We start from the raw sequence: 21,043 nt of genomic DNA on the forward strand, positions 1-21,043 counted from the left end.
CACATCTGGCTTACGCTGCCAGGTCACTCTCAGACTGGTAAAGCACCAGGTGGAGCTGTCAGCGGCATGAATGTCCAATAGTCAACGTATTTTGCTTAGCGCCTTTCATCGAGACATCTTGATCCTGGTTTCTTGAGTCCGAATCCTCCGAACCGAGTAAATTATCCACAGCCTATCCCTGCTGCATCATGTGTTCCAACTACACGAAGCTCCCAAAATGATTTGCGCATCTGGTTGTTGTACTGTTTGAAGAGCAGTGTAACAAGTGATTGACGTAGCACTCCATTCTGAGAGACAAATTCTAGAGACGATGAAGTCAGCTCAGGGCACAACTTTTTGGTCTCTTTTCGCTTGAGCAACGGTAAAAAAGGGCATAACACCCTATGTCCAAGTTGTCTCCACGCCTAATGCTGTGTACTGGCACGGGGAGATTCTTACAGCATGCAATAAAGTCCTTCAAACCTCGAGAGATAAGCGAAACAAGCTGCCTGTTGCATATCAATCTGATATACGGTTGCTCATCATTTCCAAAGACAAAAGGCAAGCCACGTTAGCGCATGGTATGACGGCATATCTCAACATCCTGGCACAAAACCTTAGCACAAAGTTTGCCAGCTAGGAACGGAAACGCTTCTTCAGAACTGATGAGTTTTCTTGCTGTATGGCAGTATGTACATATGCCATTGCGTTAAAACAGACTTTTCAGAAATACTGTTTCATCAAACCCAAACCCCAAAAGCCAACGCCTCGATGGAACCTTGTGTCGAAGGTTCTGGCCTGTCCCCAAACATTGAGAAACTGAGGGCATATCATGAGCAGAGATCTGACCATGTATCCCCGGCCATCGGCGACCAACAATCCTAGGCAATAGTTCATGCTCAAAGGCTTGCTACGATGCATCCCATCGGCGTTTACACATGTGCCATGAGTCGCAACCATGGATAACTATCCCAGTCCGTTGTCTTTTAGGAACGGACGTGCATACGTAGGCCCCAGGCCATGTTGTATGAGGTGGTTTAGTGGTGGAGCCTCACATGATGGAAGAAACCTTTGGGTTCCATGTCTTTTTCCAGAAGCGAGTCCATGTCTGGTGAAAACTCTGCTCAGTCGATTGTTCATTTCCTGTTGGTCCGTGGCTTGCGGCTTGTTCGCCTTTGATCGGAGCCACAGATCTTAAGTCCCTTTTTGGTAGGCGATAATTGCTAGTTCTGACGGTGGATTCACAAGTCAAAATTACGATTCCTGCTACCCCGGATCATCCATCCACCTTTTGTGGAATTCATGAGGAGTGACAATGTCATGCCATCTTCATCTTGTCTTTTGACGGTGAGAGAGCTCATCCAATCTCAACTTTGGGGTAAGTTGAAGCTCAAAGCTGTCGACTTGACTCTATAGTCCTCACAGTGTTGATGCCCTGATGTGGATGGCATCAGTGAACGCAATATCAACCGATGATTGTGAATAAAGGCTCTCAAGGTTGAGAGCACGTACCATACATACAATCACTTAAATGGTTGTCAAGCACGCCCTATCGATTCTGATGGGTTAACCGGTTTCAAGGGCTGAGGCCAGGCACACACGATGCAACCCTGTCTGCCTGTCCTAATCAATGAAAGTCAGAGAGGCTCTGCCAAGTAAGGTCGAAGATGACGGTTCGTCTCGCTTGACCTAGCAAACCCGCTTGACCTGCGTCCCCCGAACTGCGCCGGTCTCCTGTCGTAACTTAGTTGAGCCTTAGCTTCCGCCCTTGGGCAACAACTTGAGGGTCTTCTCGGTGACGTTGTTCTCATGTTGATGAGCTTCAAGATCGGCATTTTGTCAGAGAATATCATAATGCTACTTGATCAAGAAGGTAAATATGTTTCAGGATTGTCCTTGGTGACAAATCGGTCGGGCTGTGTAAGAGAGAGTTCTCAGGTTATGTCCTCAGACATGCTTCGCATTAACATGATCTCCACGGCCCTTGACAATCCCTAGCCAAAGCCACGCAACGTCGGTTGAATTTGCCGAAACTCTCCTTCACCTTCCTCACCGAGCGAGAAAAACGCTTTCGCCTCAGCTGACTCTCACTGCGTTGACTAGGCTTCGCCGGGATTGTCGGGTCGCGCCATGGTGCCCAGGCGGGCTGTTCTCTTCGAGACATGGGGTGTTGCTTCTGGAAATTTTCTAGCGCGGCTCGGGTTACAGCCACTGTGAGATCCGAACAGGAACATCACCCGATGAACCGTGAAAGCGATGTGAGTCGACTTGGTCTCAATTTCACGTCGATCACACATGTGTGATCAGTTGAGACAGGGCGGAGCAGGTGGTAGAATCTCCAGGAAGGGGAGTATGGATAAGTCCTGTTCGGGAAGTTTACGGGCACGAGATCCAGGACGTATTCGGGGATGGACTTTTGTTGAGCGAGACCTTTCGACTATCATCTTACGCTTCTCCACGCCTTCTTTCGGCATCTCCCTCGTCGACGCTGGCAAAATCTCGTGACAAAGTATGATATTTCATAAGCGGAAGACTCAACATGAGACTGTTGGGAAGCTCTCGTGACAGGCACCAGATCTCGGTGGCATGATATCCGATTTGGGTATCACTTGCATGCCATGGGTAACGGATGAGGGCCGGTAGATCATATTATGGGCATGTTGAAGCCGGCATAGGGATTGGTCTGTCCTGGGATGTGCTTTCGACATTTCAGTTGTGTGTTGATGGCATTGTCAAGTATACCGTCCAGAGGCCAGAGCTCAGTAAGACTCGTACCTGAGCAGCAACCTCGGCATCAGCCTTGAGCAAAGTACAGCCTTGAGTATTCTATTGATTTCGTTTTGCCTATACGTATTTCTTTTGTCAGAAGATCTACTTAATTTCGTATTTAGAATGGCATGTTGACTTCGTTGGTCCGTCGGCCGTTGATGTTCTGTACCTTGGCCTCGTGATACATAGAACAACGTGACTCTCAATTATCGTAGGGGTAATTTATGACTGGTTGGGCCGCAGCGAACACCGAAACCCTGAGTAGTGAAAGCGTAAACCCGCGCGTTGGCAATTCGTGATGTTATTAAACTGGTGTGATTGACTTTGCCAAGGTTTAGAGTTTCAACGGTATTGCTCTATCATGACTTAAATCTTGGTCTCAGTAACGCAAGCCAAATATTGATGCTGTAGAAAGAGAGTCAGACACGGTAATGGGACCGTTGAGACATGTATTGTCATCGAGACATGTCCTCAGTTTGATCAACTTCAACTTGCAAACTTGATGTGATGTGCCACAGGGTAGGCAAATTGAATGATGACGATGTACAGTGCCAGGCCAATATTTGGTGCAAAATACTGTGGCTGGCACTGTGCATGGATACCCGTTGTTATGGAGCTTGGACCATGTAAACAAACCGCAAGCCCCCACCACTCACAACGTTGGAATTCACGCGCCATCTGGATCGAGAGAGATTTGACATCATACCAGAGACCCCCAAAGACATCACCCACGAGGATCACGACCCTTAATTATTGAAATTACCTGCCTAGTACTTGCATAACTTGGAGTCTTGACCACATTCTTATCACACGCAATGTCTCCTCCGCGCCGTCGCTCGGCCCGGTTGGCCTCTGGTACTACCCCTAAGGTGAGCTCCGTGATGGCATCATGCAATTTTCCCAACAAGCATCCTGACAATTATGGCAGAAACCTGCGACATCCAACTTGACCTCTGTTGTCGAAGATGCCGAGTCGCCTGAGCGGCTCCCACAGCCAAAGAGTCGCAGCAAAGCGAAAGGTAAAAACAATGCCGCTCCATCCTCACCAGCTCCTGCGCCTTCGACGCCCGCGTCATCGGCCATGAAGCCTCCCCATGAAGAGATGCACCCAAGCAAAGCTCATCACAATATGGGCGAACCCTCCTCCGCGATGAGACTGGGCTTCACAGACATCAAGGACACCAGCCGCCCTGGCGTTCCGCCTGACACACCGTCCAAGATTGGCGTTCCTGCTTCCGATTTCACGTTCCGATTCACGCGCGACACTACCGATTCCACCCTTAGTGGTGATGCGCAACGTCTGATGGAGGAACTTCGCGGACAGGCTGCCAAGATCAAGGCTGATATGATCGCAAAGCGTGATGCAGAGGATGCTGAAGAAGACGCCCTTGGCCGCAAGATTGCTAAACCCAAGGGCAAGACAAGTCGTTATAGCGCGGCGCATATGGCGGAGTTCAAGAAGATGGACTCTATCGAGAACCATGCGTCTGCTTGGAGAGCTCAAAACGGGCGATTCCAGCCTGTTGTCCAGTCTCTGAAGCGCACACCTTCGAAAGCCAACCTGGAAACGACACCAACTTCTTCTCCTGATAAGTCTGGTCTCAAGCCATCACCCTCGAAGGCCGAACTAGATGTTCCCACACCGTCAACACCTCGCATTACACAGAGTCTGAAGCGCAAGTCGTCGCGTGCTAACCTTGATGAATACCAACAATCGCCTTCGCCCAAGAAGTCTACGATGCCACCGTCCAATCTCCCTACCGCCATTCCCGCATCCTCCAAGAAGACACAGTTGTTCCCTAATGTACACCAGCGCGTTCCTTCGAAGAGACTCAAGCAGCGGATGGAGGATGACGCGACAACAAATCGACCTCCATTACGCGATGATTCCTCGATTCCTCGACCCAAGTCTAGTGGAAATGGTTCAACCAAGCTGCCCGCCTCAAGCTCAAGCCTGGCACGACTCATGAGCCCTACGAAGGCGTCTCTGGCTCACACAGGGAAACCCACCATTTCACTGATCAAGTCTCCTTCCAAGGTCGACCTGAAGAGTGGTCTGCCAAAATCCACCAGCACTTCCCACCTAATGCCTGGTAAGCCGACTACGCCTAGATCTCGAGTCATTAGCCCAGGCCGCTTCGATAGAGTCAAGTCAATTTTGCGCGGAAACCGAACACCTTCGGGCAATGTCCAGACTGCGATCCCACAACCCATGATCTCACAGACACCTGCTCCACCCAAGGCCGATAAGGACAAGGCTTTGCCTCCTCTTCCGTTGACTACTCCTCGACGAAAGGTGACAAAGCACGTCGCTTTCACCCCAGAGGTCACACGAATTGCATTCGAGCAGAACTCGCCTTCTCCGCAGAAGTCTTGTCTCAAGGCTCAGTCAACACGAACTTTGGCGGACGAGCAGTTCCAAGGTATTGATGGAACACTTGCGAAGGCAGACTCCGGGGATGTTGTATACCCTGATCTCAGTGGCTTTAGACCCCTGCCCGAACCTCCCAGCAAACAGAAGGATAATGCACCTGCGTCTGTCCCCGGCAAGTTCACATTCCGCAGTGACCATACGATCGAGTTTGGCGACGTTCCTGTGCTAGGCTTTGGAGCCTCCCCTGGCCAGTCGAGTGTTCGCCAAGTCCGGCAGTCGCTCAAGCCTAATGGAAAGATGCCTGGTAGCTTCCCTGGACCTACTTCTCCAATTGGCCCCAACAAGGAGAACAAGGAACCTGGCTCGGCCAAGATCCTGGTTGGAGCGCCTCATGGCATGTCCAACAAGAAGCGACACCGAACCAGTTGGGACGAGGAAGAAGAGGAGCAGAAGAGTGCTGAACGTGCAGCCAAGAAGCGTAAGGCCGAGCATGTCCCTGAAGGCGAAGCCCTTCTAGCTCCTCGTCTTGTTGGCGGCACTCCGAGCGCAAAGAAGGTCCGCTTTGGTAGCACGACACCGCGTACCCCTGGTTCTGCCAGCCCTACCAAGAAGCGTGCAGTTCTCAGCTTGAGTCGGCTTAACATGCTTGCTCGTCCTAAGAATCGAGCTTAAGTTTCCACATGGTTGGAATCCACCAAAGTGCAGCTACAGCTGCGAAGTTTTTGAAAATTGAATGTATAATACGACTTTATGTGTCTGTCGTATTCTGGAGGTTGTCACGGCATATGTTATAGGGTCACTGTTATTTGCTCCGTCTCGTAGCATGTTGGTCACTCGATTCTGCCGACACCCAGAGCTTGACACAAGAAGCTAATGATGAAGCGTGCTTTGATTAAGCTGGAGTTTCGAGATTGTTTTTACCTGGCTTTTTATGTTGACAAAGTCAATGACATGCTGTTTTTACCACACAAGACAAAGGATTTGGGTCACTCAAGGATTAAGGGGTTTACGGGGCGTTATGGCAAAATGCATCAGGTTCTGAGATTAAAATTCAGATGAGAATAGTTCATCATTATATTTGATTGTATAGGGTTGTGTATAAGCTTAACACATATGCCTCCCTCTCCCTAGGACTCTTTTGTTTCGTACCTAGGTTACCTTACCCAAGGTACTATCTGATATGTTACGTTCTTCTTCCCTGACATGACCTGCACTTTCCTTAATCTGATGTGTTATGTCCTTGCCGTGGGTAAGGTAGGTAGTCTTTCACTCTCATATCCATACCTGATATCTAACATCCGATCCTAGCTATGACACTCCTTCAGGGCACGATCCAGGGGCCACCAAACTACAGCCTTGGTCTTCGGTTGCTCGCTCGTACATTCTTTCATCACAATACCTAACATATTATCGAAGGCATTTCTTTACCTTTATGCTTCTACAATGCCAACCCATATTCAAACCAACATATTCACCTGCACGTTCTGCTTCCACGTCTTTCAAGGCCCCCCTCACGTCATCGGCCGTACTGGCCGTCTAGCATGTGCAACATGCCACGCAGCGCTCCTCAACCTAGCCATCTGCTGGGTTTGTGGAGAGCTCATATACCGAGGGGATGAATGTGTCAGTTTCAGTTGGTGTTTCTGGCATCGAGCGTATTACGGATGTCTACTCTACGGGAGCAGATCCATTCACCAGGGGGTTTCAGTACACGATCTCTTCCAAGAGAGCGGGGTAGAAGATCGAGTAAAGGAAGGATGTGGAGGGAGAGAGGTGACTGAGGTCCCGCTTTGTGCCGCTTGTGTTGTAGAGGTCGAGGTTGATGGTGTTAAGGAGGATAATGTTGTGAAAAGGGGGCTGAGGAGAGTCGAGAAAGTGGATGGGGGCTTGACCAGGAAGAGATGGGAGGCCAAAAACAGCGAGAAGAACTTGAAGGTAAGTTGCAAGTTTCGCGCCTGTAATTCTTACTAATATTCTTGTGCAGCAGTTCTCCCCTAGCCAACAGAGAACTCACAAGAGCGAATATGGTGTTGAGGCCGAGGACCTTACGGTCAACAAAGTCTCAACCGACGTCAAGGACAACTCCGAGTCGGTTATATGGGTTGACATCTTTGATCCTATCAACGGTCCTTCCTTTAAGCCAAGCCCCCTGAAGCCTATACCGTTGTTCATGCAACGGCCGCCGAGTCCCACTATCCACGAGCGCCAGCGCAGGTCAACTGCCGCCGATACATACCTTCAGCCTCCCCACGATCTGAGAAAACAGCATTCAGCTCCTTGTTCTGTCTGTCCCTCGGAATCGCCTGTGAGGAGTCGAACACCAGAACATCGTCCTCCACGCCAACCATCAACAACTCTGCCTAAAACCCCACCCTCTTCTCCGTCTCGCAGTCGCAGCACCCAGAATATTCCAGAGCACGACTTTCCCGACATGAATGACCGGTCTGAAGTGCGGCACAAACAAGCTGTCAGCTGGGTCAGCGTAGAGCCCTTGAAACGACCATCGTCTCGACTCGCTCCGTCACGTCGCGCAGAGGCCAATCGTTCAGAGGCAGAGTCATCGGCATACAGAACGCCTCCAGAATATCCAGATCAGGTACTGCGGACGCCGTATCCGCTTCCTTTGTCAAACATCAGGACGGCTAGCCCCTTGCCCGCACAGCTCACGTCGCACTCGCAACGAACTGTGCATGCTACTCCACAATCATCAGAGTATCTTGACCGTTACCAGCCCGCGACGACGAGATCGACACAGAATCAGGAGGTGAGAAGGTTGAGGAGAATAGATGCAAGCGTGACTGAGGAGGGCATCGCGAAGATGAAGCCGGGACAATCTGAGGGTGGAGAATGGGGAGGCAAGGTTGGGTCTGAGTTGAGACGGTTCTTTACAGGACGATAGAGGATTGTTACACGGCAGTATGTGTTAGCGAAGCAGGACCCTATTCACATGCGAATTATGTATAAGTTTTAAGAGAAGTCTGTTTACATCCTCGAGTTCTCAGCGAAATCGGACTAGCAGAGCATTATGAAGAAGCTATACTCCGTACAGGGTGAACCTCTGAGCTTGGTGATCGCCAAGAGGGAGAGAACTACAGTTTCGGCAAACCAATGAAATGTCGTGATCATCAGGACAAAGCCCGAGACGGATGAGGTACGTAACTAATCATGAGAGCGTTCCTATCGGTTCGGCACCGGAAGCGGAAGCGGACGGCCGAGGCACGGAGCTAAGCGAGATCTTACTGGGCGCCATAAGAACGGTTACGGAACAAGGGACTTTGGTATTCAATTAAGCTTGAGACTGATAACGTGAGCGTTGTATTGAGGAGACTGAAGTTTTTGTGATAAATTCAATAAATGACTGACTCTGTTGAGGAACGTGATCACATTGACTCTGAGGAGGGGAATGGAGGTTTCCACCAGCCAAAGAAGCCCAGCCGTACCCAGCTAAGGCCAAGCTCTGGCGGGGTAATTGCAAGGTAGGTAGAGAGAGGCAGGTGAGTTAAGTCTTTGAAGCATCGTTGAACTCTGCTGGATTTAGAGTCTCATGCATTGGGTTTGTGATAGAATTATTATCGAGTAATTGAGTTAATCAAATGGCTGTAATCACGGGCATGTATACACATATCATAGATCTATAGTCGTCCACATTGGCAGCATCCATCATCATTCTTTGGAGCTCACCTCAACCGCGGGGTTAATTGGCCTGTGCTAGGTAGCTCTGAAGATCCAATCCAGTTGTCAAAAGTACCCCATTTTCATGCCCTAAATTCCACTCACAAAATTCAAATTTAATTGCAACAAATCGTTAAGCGAGGACAAGGTTTCTAGCGCTTTGCGTGTGCGTCAGAGTTCCCTCAGCGTCCCACCTGATGACCAGTAATAACAGCTGCCTCAGGGCATGTTGTGCGCTGTATGTATGTACTTGAAGAGAGTTGTCAGTAGGTAACGTCCCGTAGTTAGATCAGGTAAAATACAAGAGGCAGACGGAGCGGGAGTGGGAAGAGAAAAAAAAAAAAGAGGCTGGTCCAATGATTAATTGTCTTAGTACCTAAATTTGTTACCAGTAACATTAGACTATGATTTGAGTCTTGATCGTGGGCACCATTAATTAGGTCTCGAGCAAAAAAAAAAAGGTCGAGAGGGTCACACCACACCAATAGAAGCCAAAAAATACCTACTTACAGTGCCTAAACCTTACGAGACTCCCTCTCTCTTGACTCGACTCGACTCGACTCGACTCAACTCAGCCAAACCTGACTGAGCCCTCCACTCCTACAATCCAATACTCGCTTCGGACCCCCCCTCTGCTGGCTGGAGTCTCTACGTACGTACCTCACTCAACCAAACCCAAACCCAAACCCAAACAAAACCACCAAAAGCTCTTCCTCTTACAAGGTCATGCGACCGTAGACCACTCTTCGTCGCCCTCAAGATTTGAATTACGCCCCGGACGGAAGGCGATAAGCCCAAGGCGACGACCAAAGATGTCGGTTGTCACAAAGGTACGGCTCATCTCTATTGTTCTCTTCTCCTCTCTATTGTATGCAGTGTACCCCCTGCGATCTCGACTCGAGTTTTGGTTTGGGGCGCTGGATTGGGTTGGCAATTTTGCATCACAACGCCGGTGATCGAACTCTCTTGTATGAGATCGTTGGCTCTCGATGGCTTCAGCAGTCGCATATGCTTCTGCTGCTCCTCGCCTGCTCTACGCCTCTGCTATTTCTTGTCGCAAATCGCCCATCCTCTCGCCCATTGTTCAAAACAAGCCCCTCATTCCCTTCACTCGTCATCGCCCATCAGGTTGTTTGCCCTAACCTAACGCGACGGCCTGCCCCCTCATACTAAAACACCACAAATATGATGCCGCAATAGCCAAACAACCATATAATCATGCTAACGCTCTGTCCAGAACCCTTTTGCCTACCTCGGTACGATTCCTCCTCTCCCCGCTTTCCCCGCGAGACACAAAAATCCAAATCTTGCTTCATCGACTCCGATGCCCAATGCCCAACTCAATTACGATCACTCGTACTGACATATCGACTCCTCCACAGGCAACGACAGTGACGGCGAGGAGAAGCCCGTCGTTCCTGTCAAGACCGTTGACAAGAACACTGCTCGTACTACTAAGCGTAATGTCGAGCCCCAGGCTCCCGTAAGGGCCGGTGGTGCTGGCGGTAACCGCCGTGGTCCTGGTGGTAACGAGGGTGGTGAGTTTTAAGCACCGGAAAATGAGTCGATAGCCAAAATACTGACTCGGAACAGCTTTCCGGGATCGTGGTGCTGGCAGCAACCGAAACCAGAACCGATCCACTGAGGAGGCTCCTCGTGATGGTCCCCGAGGCGGTGCCGGTGCTCGTGTCCGTGGTGGTGAGTAGCCCGAGGACTTTGGTCATGGCGAACAAAAGCTGATAATCTGTAGGACGTGGCGCTAGACACGCCCGTGAGCGCGATGACCGACACCCTTCCAAGTTCGGCGGCCACGGGTATGCTTGACTGAATCTCCTGGTCTTGTTCGACATGCTGACCGAATATAGTGGCTCTGACAAGCAGGCTGCCCAATCCTGGGGTGCTAACGAGGGTACTGCTGAACTTAAGGACGAGCAGGCCGGTGAAGCTATCGCTAAGGACGAGCAGGCCGGTGAAGCTATCGCTAAGGACGAGCAAAAGGATGCCGTTGCTGAGGACGCTGCCGCTGAGGCTGCCGCCGCCGAGGAGGAGGCCGAGAAGCAGGTCTCTTACGAGGAATATCTCGCCCAGCAGGCTGAGAAGAAGGCCGCTCTCGACTCCGGTCTCAAGGTCCGTGAGGCCAACGAGGGCAGCAAGCTCGACAAGAAGTGGGCCAACGCCAAGCCCCTCGAGAACGAGGAGGAGGAGTACTTCGCCCCTACCGGAGGCAAGGCCCAGCGCCAGCGCGAGCGCAAGGTCAAGCAAACCATTGACTTCGACCCTCGCTTCGTCGAGCCTGAGCGCACCCGAGGTGGTGCTCGCGGAGGCCGAGGCGGCCGTGGAGGTCGTGGCGGAGAGCGTGGTGGTGACCGTGGCCGTGGAGGTAACCGCGGCGGTCGCGGCGGTGCTCCTCAGGGATCTGCTAAGGGCAATGCTGCTATTAACACCAGCGACCAGTCTGCTTTCCCCAGCCTCGGCGGCAACTAGATTGCCCAAGCCAAAGCCCGCGCGCCTCGCACAAGAGAGCGCCTCCAAAAAAATCCCCTGCTTGCACCCTCTCACAGCATAAGGCAAACACGGGTCAACGTCATGCATGTCCCACGCCCTCCCCCCTTTTTCCTTTTTCCCCATCAACTCGTCACGGTTATAAGAAGGGGGTGGAAAGGATGCCATATTCGTTGTTCTTCGACAGGTTGAAATGAAAAAAATAAGTTGACCATTGGTTTTTGTGTCTGGCTGGATGGTCTGCGTCCAACTGGCAAAGTGCTGCGTGATATAGGGAGGATTTGAGCTCAGATCTCACTAGCTCTGCTGCACCCAGAAATATTTCTGTCCTCTAGGTCTTCTCGAAGGGTTTCCGTACAAAATTCATTTGAAATGCTCTTATTTCTATGTTGTCTGATATGTGATTCGCCATATGAAATCGAATGCCCTGGGTCACAACCAATAGGTAACGTGGGCGCCTTTAGTCTACATTATATTTACATAGTATTGAGGCCTTGCAGACTGCCTACTTATTCGTTATTGTGCATTGCTCGATTTGCTTACTGGCTGTCGCCGTCCGTAGGCCAACATTACCCACCCCCTTTATCTACACCTATAACTAGCACTCAACTTTTGCAGCGCAAATGAGCCCAAAAACTCTCTGGGATTGTCCAGTTCTTTGTTCTCACCGTATAAATGCTGACTATACAAGCTCGCAAGCCAATAAAGGACGTAGGCGGAATCTGATATATCACATAGCACCTGTCAGGGATATGGGTAACTAACATATTGCGAACGACGAGCACTTATTGTCCTAACACAAGGATGATTTGACTTCTCTTAGAAGAACATATGGACTGTTTACAGCTTGAGATATTGTTCTTTCCAATGAGCTACGTCGTGTGGTGAAGCCATCCTTGGGACCAGCATTCAAATCAACCTTGCGAAGCGCCTTGAAGCAAGAACTGCGTCCAACTTACACCTCGAACAGTCTCATATGTTCTATAGAGCTAGTAGAAATAGTCTATGTTCAGTGACAGTCACTATGTGCTTGCACTCGCAGCTCTTAGTCAGCTTCGCTAGAGCGACCTTGACTTGAGGCGTAACTCGCTCATTTTTTGGTCGTTGAAGCTCGTTTGAGCTCCAATAAGCTTCATGGACTGAGATAGAGCTCTATTATACGAGTTCAAATGAAAAATTTTGCTTGATTATGCATCTTAATGGCCCCTTTAGCCTCAGCATCCTTGAACGGGCTCTTTCTTATTTAAGCCCCTTTTCCTTCGACCAGATTATTTTGTAAGTATTGAACTGTTTTCGAACAAATGAACATATTGAGATGGCTGTTCAGTAACTATTGGAGGCTATGCTAGGGAATTTGAGTATAAAAGCCCGTCCTTAGTTGGAGGGCTTCAATCTTTCCACTCCACTCACTTCAGAGCCAAACAACCTCTTGAGAATACTTCAGTAAACCTGCGACGATACCAAATCAATTTCAGAATTATTCCTTGTCACCATTTCACGCTCAGAGCACTGCCTATATCCACTAGTAGCCAAGCAACCACAAACCACCACAATGAAGTATTACCAACCCATCGACCCTGAAGACCAGGAGAGCGATGAGGACAATATCTTCAAGCAGTACCTTGAGCGTTTTTGCCTCAATATGGAGTATCACACGGACAACTTCAAAGCTGCCTGTAAAGATGCCCGTGATGAGCTTCAAGATAAGCTTCGCTGCAAGTTCAAGCAGCTCCAGGAGTCGATACGTCGTCGTATTGAACGTCGACGTTAGATCTACACTCCACGGCTTCGATCTGTAAGTTTGATCATAGCGCTGACAAGAAGAGAGATGAGAATCATGGCGAGACCGAAGAACAATTGTGTAGGTATTAGAAATCTGGGTTGAGATCCAGGGGGTGGAGTACATATTTGACGACTTTCAGCACCGGTATCTGGTACGTTCAAGGATAGCAGTCCCAATAAATTTGTATGCGCCTCATATCAAAGTTTCTTCTTTGAATAAGTGATGTTTTGCTACGATAATGACACCACACCGGTGTCCCCTATAAGATCTAATGAAAGGGGAGAACAATGCTTTTCATGAATTTCGTATCTAGTTACAAGGAGACAGAGACGCTGCAATATCTTACACCCGATGTGAAAATGTGTGCGAAGCATCCATTCCAAGAGAGAACGCGAGCAAAACAGCGTTAAAAATGGCCATCATGTAGAAAGGCGCCCCGTTGGAGAGTTTGTCAAAGAGGAAGCCCCCTAGCTTAGTAAGGAGCAAGATGGCAAAGCCACCATACAAAGAATACACGCCTGCAATAGAGCCTTTAAGGCGGATGCGAGAGACCGACTCTTGGTCCGTCGTAATGCTGATGAGAGGCCGGCTCTCATCGTTGGCTGATTCGTACTCCTCTGGCTGGAGCAGGCTTTCGGGGCGGGCGGTTCGAGGCAGCTCAACTGCGAGAACTCCGCGACCAAGAGAGCCAAGACTGCAAACGATTGCGCCGATCTGGCTGATACCAAGAAGCGAAACAATAAAGAAGATTGCGGGGCTGCCGCCCCGGCCGTCTACGTCCTTGATTTCAGGACTGGAGAGTTGCGGAAGGGCGACGTAGCCTACGATACCAAAAACGGTCGAGACAACAATGGGGTAGTTGATGCGGCCAGTTCGACTGGCAAGGTATCCGAAGATAGGAGCGCAGATGAGGCCCATTAGTTGCGCTACGCCAGTAAGTATGGAAGACAGGACGTATGCAGCTCTGCACTCCTCCTTGAGTTCGGGTGACGAGTCGTGAGGCGAGCCTTTGCAGAAGCCGTTGCTGATGTAAAACGTGTTGACGTAAAGAGGGATGAAGAGTGAGATGGCAACGCTTGAAGCTCGGGCAACAAAACCGCCAACATAGCCAAGTCCGATTCGTGAATCAACGAAGCCAAGGAAGACTGAGTCTTTCATGAGGTGGAGATACGGTGCAAGCTTCTATATCTTGTTAGGAAAAATCTACCGGGTCAAATTGTGTTGGACTTACACGTCGCTCACGACCGTTTCCGTCACTTGATTCGTCCTCGTTCTTCAGTCCGAAGAGCATTCTCCAACCCTTACCCTCTTCACCTTTGATGTTGCGCAGGCCGATCGCAACAAAGATAGACACGGCCAATGCGACAGCCGCAACAACGTAGAAGCTATACGATACCGCTTCAGCGGGGGTAGTGCCTTTATTCTCGCCAAATCGCGCCGGGAGGGGGAGGAACAGCGTCAGTGCGACAAGCGCACCGCATCCAGTAAACAGTCCAACGAATCCCGCCAGCTTGGATGGTCTTCCTGCAGCAGTATCGGCGGTATCTGTTGTGCTCGGCTCAGAAATAGACTGTGTGTATCGTTCCTGGGTGATTGTCGCTTCGGATTCGACAGAGAAGGCAATGCTGCTTCGGGCAGTCGCATTATGAAGAGCTTTAATTCTGGCTTGGGCTTCATCCTCCTCGTTGTTGCTATCGTCCGTCAAAGATGGGAGTATCGCAGTTACCATTGTGGCCCTTCCAAAGTTAGCAATGCCCGTTCACGTAAGCTCTACTCTGTCTGTCTCAACTCACGCTGCAGATGCGCCGATTGCGAACAACACGCGAGCCAGCAACAACTGGGGATATACAGTCTTCGCCTGCACAAACAGAGCCAGCGAGACACCGATTATCGCGTATCCAATGACAGCAACCCATCTAACACCCAGACGATCCGACACAAGACCCCATCCTGGACAAGCGACGAGCGCGACGAGCTCATCGACGAAGCCCAGAGTTCCCACGACATCACCCACGCCCTCCTTCTGCCCAATCAGGTCGGTGATAACGAAAGAAACAGAACTGTTCAAGAAGACAAGAAAGGAGATCGAGAAGAGCGATATGCCGAGAAGGTACGTCAGTGCCTGTAGGGGCGTCGTCGACGGCGCAAATGGTAGATATCGCAACATGGCGGGGTTCTTTCGGAAGGATTGTTGTTTGGAGAAGAGGGGGGATAATCACATTGCAGACACAAAAACAAAACTGGTATTTGGGCACGCGGAATGTTGACGTAGTGGTTTGTTCTAAGCGCGATGGGTGTAGACTATGTGATGAAATGGATGCCAGAGCTGGGCTGCCCAGACAATAACAGTGCTAAACAATAAGGGCGGATGACCGGGGAGCTAGACTACCTCCTAATTCCAGCTTGAAGCTCGGATATCGATCGAATGACGGGGCCATTACATAATCTGCACGCATCATGTATGCACCCGATATCGCACTCGGAGAAAAGACCATCGTAAGATGTTGATTGATTCAGTCTTGGAACACGAAGTTTGTAGCTGATGCTGAAGAGTGAGCCTCAGTCAATATCGCGTGGCGTTCAAGTTGTTACACCATAATCACGATTCGCTAAGATCAAGCTAGCTCCATATGTGTCATGTCTCCATGTGTAAGTCAAGTTCACCATATAAACAAACATAAACATCCATGTATCTAGCAGCTTTTCATCCCCAACCTATAACTAAGCTTCTGTCTACGACTGCCTTCATGATCGGCTCCATGCTGCATTCCAGTGATACAAGATACAAGATACAAGTTACCCATACTCCATGCCTGTGCCCCAACTCCATTAGTCCATTATCCTGTAGGTCCCGTTTTACCAGGCCCAGAGCACCTTGTGGTGCAGAGTCCTGGCACCTAGCCTCTCGAATTCGAAAGGTGTAATCCATGAGTCGTTGGTCGACAGCTTAGCAAACACACTGGCACCCTTCCAGGTGACCACTTGTTCGTCCATATCTCTCGCGCTTCGACTTACGAGGATCCGATCGCTGAGTTCGGGTCGTCGGGCCTTGATCTTCTCCTCCAGGACAACCGTAAAGTGAGGAATCTTGGCGCCACCACCAATAACCATGATACTTCCAAGTAAGTCTCGCAGCTTCTTCTCATCGCCCTTAGCGGCGTTCTGAATACTTGTGAGGATGGCAATGTCGAGAGGAGCGACCGGTAAAACGGCATCTCGCTCAGCGGCCATGGATTTGGCGGTTCGGGCAGCAGCATCGACAAACATGCCTGCTGGTGGTTGTGTTTGTCCAGGATTAGGAGTGCCTCCAGCACGAGAACCATTGGGCGCTGGGCTACCTCCATTTACACCCTCCCTGTCCTTGCCAAAGACATATGGAAGGGGCGTGTTAGCGCCCTCCGGCGCAGGAGACCCGGCATGAGAACCCATGGGGGTTCCGTTGGTCATGCTCTCCTTCGCTCCAAGGAAGTTGAATTGTTTGTTCTCTTTGATAGGCGTTGAGATATCGGGCTGTGACAGTGTGAAGCCATTGGCGTTGGACGTTATCGACGGCTGGACAAGCGCTAGAATAGCTAATTGGGCGGCAGAGGTGGGATCGTCTGGAATATCAACGTCGTAGGCGTTATAAGACCTCTCAACCAGCTTACGCCGTCCTCTTAGCTTGGTGCTGTTATCGAAGATGGCGGGGTCGTACACTCCCATCGGAGCCAGAATGACCTCATCGTATGTCTTGAAGGCGTATTTCCGCGTTGGTTGGTTAGGGGCCCGGACATGGAAGTTGAAGAGTTGGACAGAGATATCCGCCTGCGACATGGTACAGTGCTTAATCTTCAGCTCTTCAGCAAGAAGGAAATCGTATCGTCGTCGCAGGTTCATGTCCTGGTAAGGAAAGTTGTCATAAAGCATCATTTTCAGGAATGTATCCGTGATATCGTAGCCTCCGTATTTCAGGTTGATCCTTGAATCTTCAATGACAAGACCGTCCTCCACACAGGTCACGGCCGTCTTCTGAGCTCCCACATCGACAACACAGGCTTGTGTGTATCCGGCACCAAAAGTTGCAGCCATTCCTTCCTGGACGAAACACACCCTGGAGAATTCGAACCAGGTCATGCACGATCGCAGTATTTGCTCCACGTATTTCTTGTCGTACAAGTCGGGAATGACAAACACGCAGCTGTACTGTTGCCATTCGCTGTTTGTCTTTAGTCCAAGCTCTTGCCTCAATGCCTTATCGAGCAATGTTTCAAAATCATCATACATATGCTCCTGACTTGTGTACCCATCCTCATTCCACTGTCCATGTTGTATAGGCCACCAAAGTTTGAATTTGGGATTCGAGTCGTCGGGAACACGCTCCGCTTGGTGTCCAATAAAACACGAAGCTAATGAGTCGGGATCATCGAGCGTTTCGATATCAGTCCATTCGATCTCAAGGGGGTCATTGTGCTTCTGGATAACTTCGGGTTCCGTGCGGCGGTTGAAAGTCTGAACAAGTTCCTTCGAGTTGGGCAAGACTTTGCGCTTATTGGCTCTCATCTCGACCTTGAGGTCATTGCACATCTTGTTGTATTTCTTTGACCACTCTTCGCCGTACTGTTGGTCGGGGGTCTTGGCCTCGAACTGTCGTCGTGGTAAGGCCTCGTACATCTCGGATTCGGTCTGGGGAAACTTGGTCGCCAGCGTCATCGGAATTGTCTTGGGGAGGGCATCGCTCGCAAAGCCTATTCGAAGATTTTGACTGCCGGGATGGATCACAATGACCCTTGAGGGATCCAGTCCAGCCGATGGTGTTGTAGCACCATCTTCGTCTGGAAGATCTGCGACAGGAAGTGGTAGCTCTCCATTGGCAGTCTTGGATAGAGCGCGATCTCGGTCCCGAGCACTTTGTACTAGTCGGTCTCGGGTGGCATCGCTCTGGAGGCGGAGAGCGAGGATTTGGTCATCGCGCTTCATGTAATCACTAACAAAGCATCAGCATAAACGCCGCTTATTCGAAAGGGTCATCGTACGTATAATAGTTTTTCTGGTTGATTGGGGTGACATCAGGCCATGTCGTCAGCTTCATGCCATTGTCAGTTCTCTCAAGACCTAAGGCAATCTGTCAGTACATGTGTCTAGAACGACAGCCGAGTGGCTATCGACAAGTGTTAATGAAACATACCTTCCCGCAGGAGGACTCTTTCGCTGACTTTTCCAACCATATTGATGGTTTGGCCTTGGCCTTTCTAGTGTTGCGGTGGCAATAGCTCTGAGCAAGCTCACATCAATAGTGAGTTGATTGAAGAAGCTTCCAGCGCGCGCTCAACAAGCTCTCAAAAACACCAAGAGCGCATTCATGGTCTGAATCGCGGCAGCGAAATGGGTTTAGCGCAAACTACCCGGACTTTTGATGACCCGGGACCTCGAACATGCATTGGCGATTGGGTCCGTCTAGCGTCTCTTCCCCACAAGAGGCTATTCGATAGAGTTACGGAGTACAGCTTGAATCGGCGACGGAGGTATTATATCTTAACCTCTATATCCGTACCTATATAGTGCTGATGATACCCTATTATTTCAGTCACTTGTTTATCCCATGATGATGAAGGTTTTGTTCGACCTGGAGTTACACGAGCAATCATCCAAATACTAGAGGCGATATTGGCATGTGCAAATGTCGGAGATCACTACTGAAAGGTTCCTAGTCAACGCTGCTGTTCCCCTTCTGCTATTGCTATTGGATATCTATTTTCTCCTCACTTCCGACCAGCCGCCAGTAAGTGAACGTAGAAAGAAATGTACCTATGGGGCTTGTCAAACTGCTGCAAATTTAAGTTGTAAGGTTGTCAGCTTATCCGCCTCAGCTGCATACATACATAGGTAACTACCTATACTGTAGCAAACGCTATTTCTAGACTTCGGAATAGTTGCGTCAGCCTCAGAAACTCCCGTGTCTCACACCATTGGCACATTAGCTACTTGCAACTTTTGGTGTCTGTCAAAAGCCATTGCCAACGCCCCTCATCTGATAGGGCCAGTGGGGTTCTGCATCATGGATCTAGCACGTTCAAAGCACTCCCAACTCGGGTTGAAGGCCGCACTTCGTACAAGGGTTCCATAAATATGTACACATTCCTTTCCTGGCTCTCGTAGATCTTGCTTCTCCTTTGTCTCTTGCGCTGTTTCCCCCTTCTCTGTTACTCTGTAGGAGTTCATCAGCACAGCCATGGATGCAGCAAAGCCAAGTTTGAAGGCCTCAGCTTCTGAGAGCCTTCAATCAGAGTTGTTGACCAGTTTTGCACCCACTTCTTGGTCGGGTCCAATCATTCTTGGTGCCCTTCTTGGTTACGTTGTACTCTGTTCTCTTTTGCGCTTCTCCAGAATTAATTCGCTTCGATCCAAGTTGAGGTTTCACGACCGTACCTCGTTGAGTCGCATGACAAATCAAGATGCATTTCAAGTTGTTCAGAATATCGCTAGATTCGAGTTCCCGTTATTCTATGACCTTGCGGTTCGATTGGCTCTGTTTGAGGTATGTTTAACTAACTACTAGTTGCCGAGTTAGTGTCAACATTTAAAGCTTGTATGGATGTTAACGACGTCAATACATAGACATATGCTGTTCAAACCGTCGCTCATGTTCTCTATGGCGGCAGCGATCTAGCTAATCGAAAGAAGGCACCCAAAAGGTACCGAAATGAGTGTCTGGGGATCTTGTGACTTCTACTAACTAGTACTAGATATGCAGATACTGAAGCCGTCTATGTCTGGTGAGTTTCCTTGGACTTCATTGCTCGATTTATGAAGACTGATATGACGACAGTTTCGCAAACTTCCCTCCTACGTCGCCTGTTCTCCATAAAGCGGTTGCGCGCACAAACTTTCTTCACGCTCCATATATCAAGAGTGGCAAGATCAAGCAGGATGATCTGCTTTATGTGCTTTACGCCTCTTTTGCTGAGCCTGTTCGGTTCCTCAACATCTATGAGTACCGGAAACTCACTGATATGGAAGTTGCTAGCCTGTCAACTCTGTGGAAGTATGTCGCAGACATGATGGATATCGACTACAGGACTGTGCTCGGGAAGAATGAGTGGGCGGATGGTCTCGAATTCTTCGAGGACATGACACGCTTTGGAGGAGACTACGAGGACAAATATTTGCGGCCTACACCAGAAATCCAGAAACTAGGCCATGTTCTCATGGAGATGCTGCTGGATTCGTATCCCAAGATTGCTTCTCCCCTTGGATACCCGGCAGCTTGTGTTCTTATGGGACCTCGCTTGAGACGAGCATTTGGGTAAGTCTTCGGTTCATACCATTTCCATTTCTGCGACCAGATATTTACATGATAACAGTTTCCCAGAACCAGGTTTGGCTATGACAGTTCTGACTTACAGTCTCTTGCTTGTTCGAAAACTCATCGTCCGCTATCTCTGTCTCCCTCGCTTAGCACCCTCCATATACCTCTCCGATCCTGACGAGCAGACCGGACGCATCAAGTCATATCATTACATGAAAGAGCCGTTCTATGTTCCTCCCACTTTCTGGCAACGTTGGAACCCCGAAGCAATTATCACATGGCTATCTGGTGGGTTACTTCCCGGTGATGGCGGCCCTAGTATGAAGTCTGAAGGTTTCCTTTTTGAGGATTTGGGTCCTGAGAAGGTTGTTGGCAAGGGTATTGAAGAGACGAAGAGTTTCGAAGAGGTTGTCAAGACGAAAGCGTTCGCGGGTTGTCCTTACAAGTCATCCGAGAACTAGACTGTTTCTTGGGTGGCTGGAAAGAAGTATGTAGCAGATGACAAGGCAGATCATGCTCTTAACTGGTTATATGTACAGAGTTTCATATAGAATAGGTAGTCATATCCAAAGCTCACAACACTTCACGAGCTCATGAATACATCATTAAGCTAGATTGTCCGTTTCTCCTAAAATGAGCCATCTTTCCATTTCTTATCGCCGAAAAGTGTTATCCTCAA

The 21,043-nt window shown here is 49.6% G+C and overlaps 7 protein-coding genes across 7 annotated transcripts; 5 read left to right on the forward strand and 2 right to left on the reverse strand.

Moving 5' to 3' along the window:
- Nucleotides 1-3,563: 3,563 nt before the first annotated feature.
- FMAN_04876 (uncharacterized protein) lies at nt 3,564-5,794 on the forward strand (the record flags this gene model as incomplete). The annotated part of the gene is made up of 2 exons (XM_041828365.1): nt 3,564-3,617; nt 3,677-5,794. 2 exons carry the CDS (start codon nt 3,564-3,566, stop codon nt 5,792-5,794), a joined length of 2,172 nt encoding a protein of 723 aa, XP_041679235.1.
- Nucleotides 5,795-6,565: 771 nt separating this feature from the next.
- FMAN_04875 (uncharacterized protein) lies at nt 6,566-8,021 on the forward strand (the record flags this gene model as incomplete). Its single annotated transcript, XM_041828366.1, has 2 exons — nt 6,566-7,057; nt 7,107-8,021. The coding sequence occupies 2 exons, from the start codon at nt 6,566-6,568 to the stop codon at nt 8,019-8,021; spliced, it is 1,407 nt and encodes a 468-aa protein (XP_041679236.1).
- Nucleotides 8,022-9,606: 1,585 nt separating this feature from the next.
- Nucleotides 9,607-11,278, forward strand: FMAN_04874 (uncharacterized protein; the record flags this gene model as incomplete). The annotated part of the gene is made up of 6 exons (XM_041828367.1): nt 9,607-9,624; nt 10,032-10,050; nt 10,177-10,332; nt 10,388-10,492; nt 10,545-10,608; nt 10,660-11,278. 6 exons carry the CDS (start codon nt 9,607-9,609, stop codon nt 11,276-11,278), a joined length of 981 nt encoding a protein of 326 aa, XP_041679237.1.
- A 1,570-nt stretch (nt 11,279-12,848) lies between these two features.
- On the forward strand, nt 12,849-13,181 carry FMAN_04873 (uncharacterized protein; the record flags this gene model as incomplete). Its single annotated transcript, XM_041828368.1, has 2 exons — nt 12,849-13,047; nt 13,108-13,181. 2 exons carry the CDS (start codon nt 12,849-12,851, stop codon nt 13,179-13,181), a joined length of 273 nt encoding a protein of 90 aa, XP_041679238.1.
- A 240-nt stretch (nt 13,182-13,421) lies between these two features.
- Nucleotides 13,422-15,246, reverse strand: FMAN_04872 (uncharacterized protein; the record flags this gene model as incomplete). The annotated part of the gene is made up of 3 exons (XM_041828369.1): nt 13,422-14,261; nt 14,311-14,815; nt 14,873-15,246. The coding sequence occupies 3 exons, from the start codon at nt 15,244-15,246 to the stop codon at nt 13,422-13,424; spliced, it is 1,719 nt and encodes a 572-aa protein (XP_041679239.1).
- A 689-nt stretch (nt 15,247-15,935) lies between these two features.
- FMAN_04871 (uncharacterized protein) lies at nt 15,936-18,283 on the reverse strand (the record flags this gene model as incomplete). The annotated part of the gene is made up of 3 exons (XM_041828370.1): nt 15,936-18,042; nt 18,092-18,170; nt 18,244-18,283. The coding sequence occupies 3 exons, from the start codon at nt 18,281-18,283 to the stop codon at nt 15,936-15,938; spliced, it is 2,226 nt and encodes a 741-aa protein (XP_041679240.1).
- Nucleotides 18,284-19,287: 1,004 nt separating this feature from the next.
- On the forward strand, nt 19,288-20,825 carry FMAN_04870 (uncharacterized protein; the record flags this gene model as incomplete). Its single annotated transcript, XM_041828371.1, has 5 exons — nt 19,288-19,593; nt 19,674-19,750; nt 19,802-19,831; nt 19,885-20,361; nt 20,420-20,825. 5 exons carry the CDS (start codon nt 19,288-19,290, stop codon nt 20,823-20,825), a joined length of 1,296 nt encoding a protein of 431 aa, XP_041679241.1.
- Nucleotides 20,826-21,043: the final 218 nt, after the last annotated feature.

The sequence above is a fragment of the Fusarium mangiferae genome (assembly GCF_900044065.1).
Source record: "Fusarium mangiferae strain MRC7560 genome assembly, contig: FMAN_scaffold003, whole genome shotgun sequence".
NCBI lineage: Eukaryota > Fungi > Ascomycota > Sordariomycetes > Hypocreales > Nectriaceae > Fusarium > Fusarium mangiferae.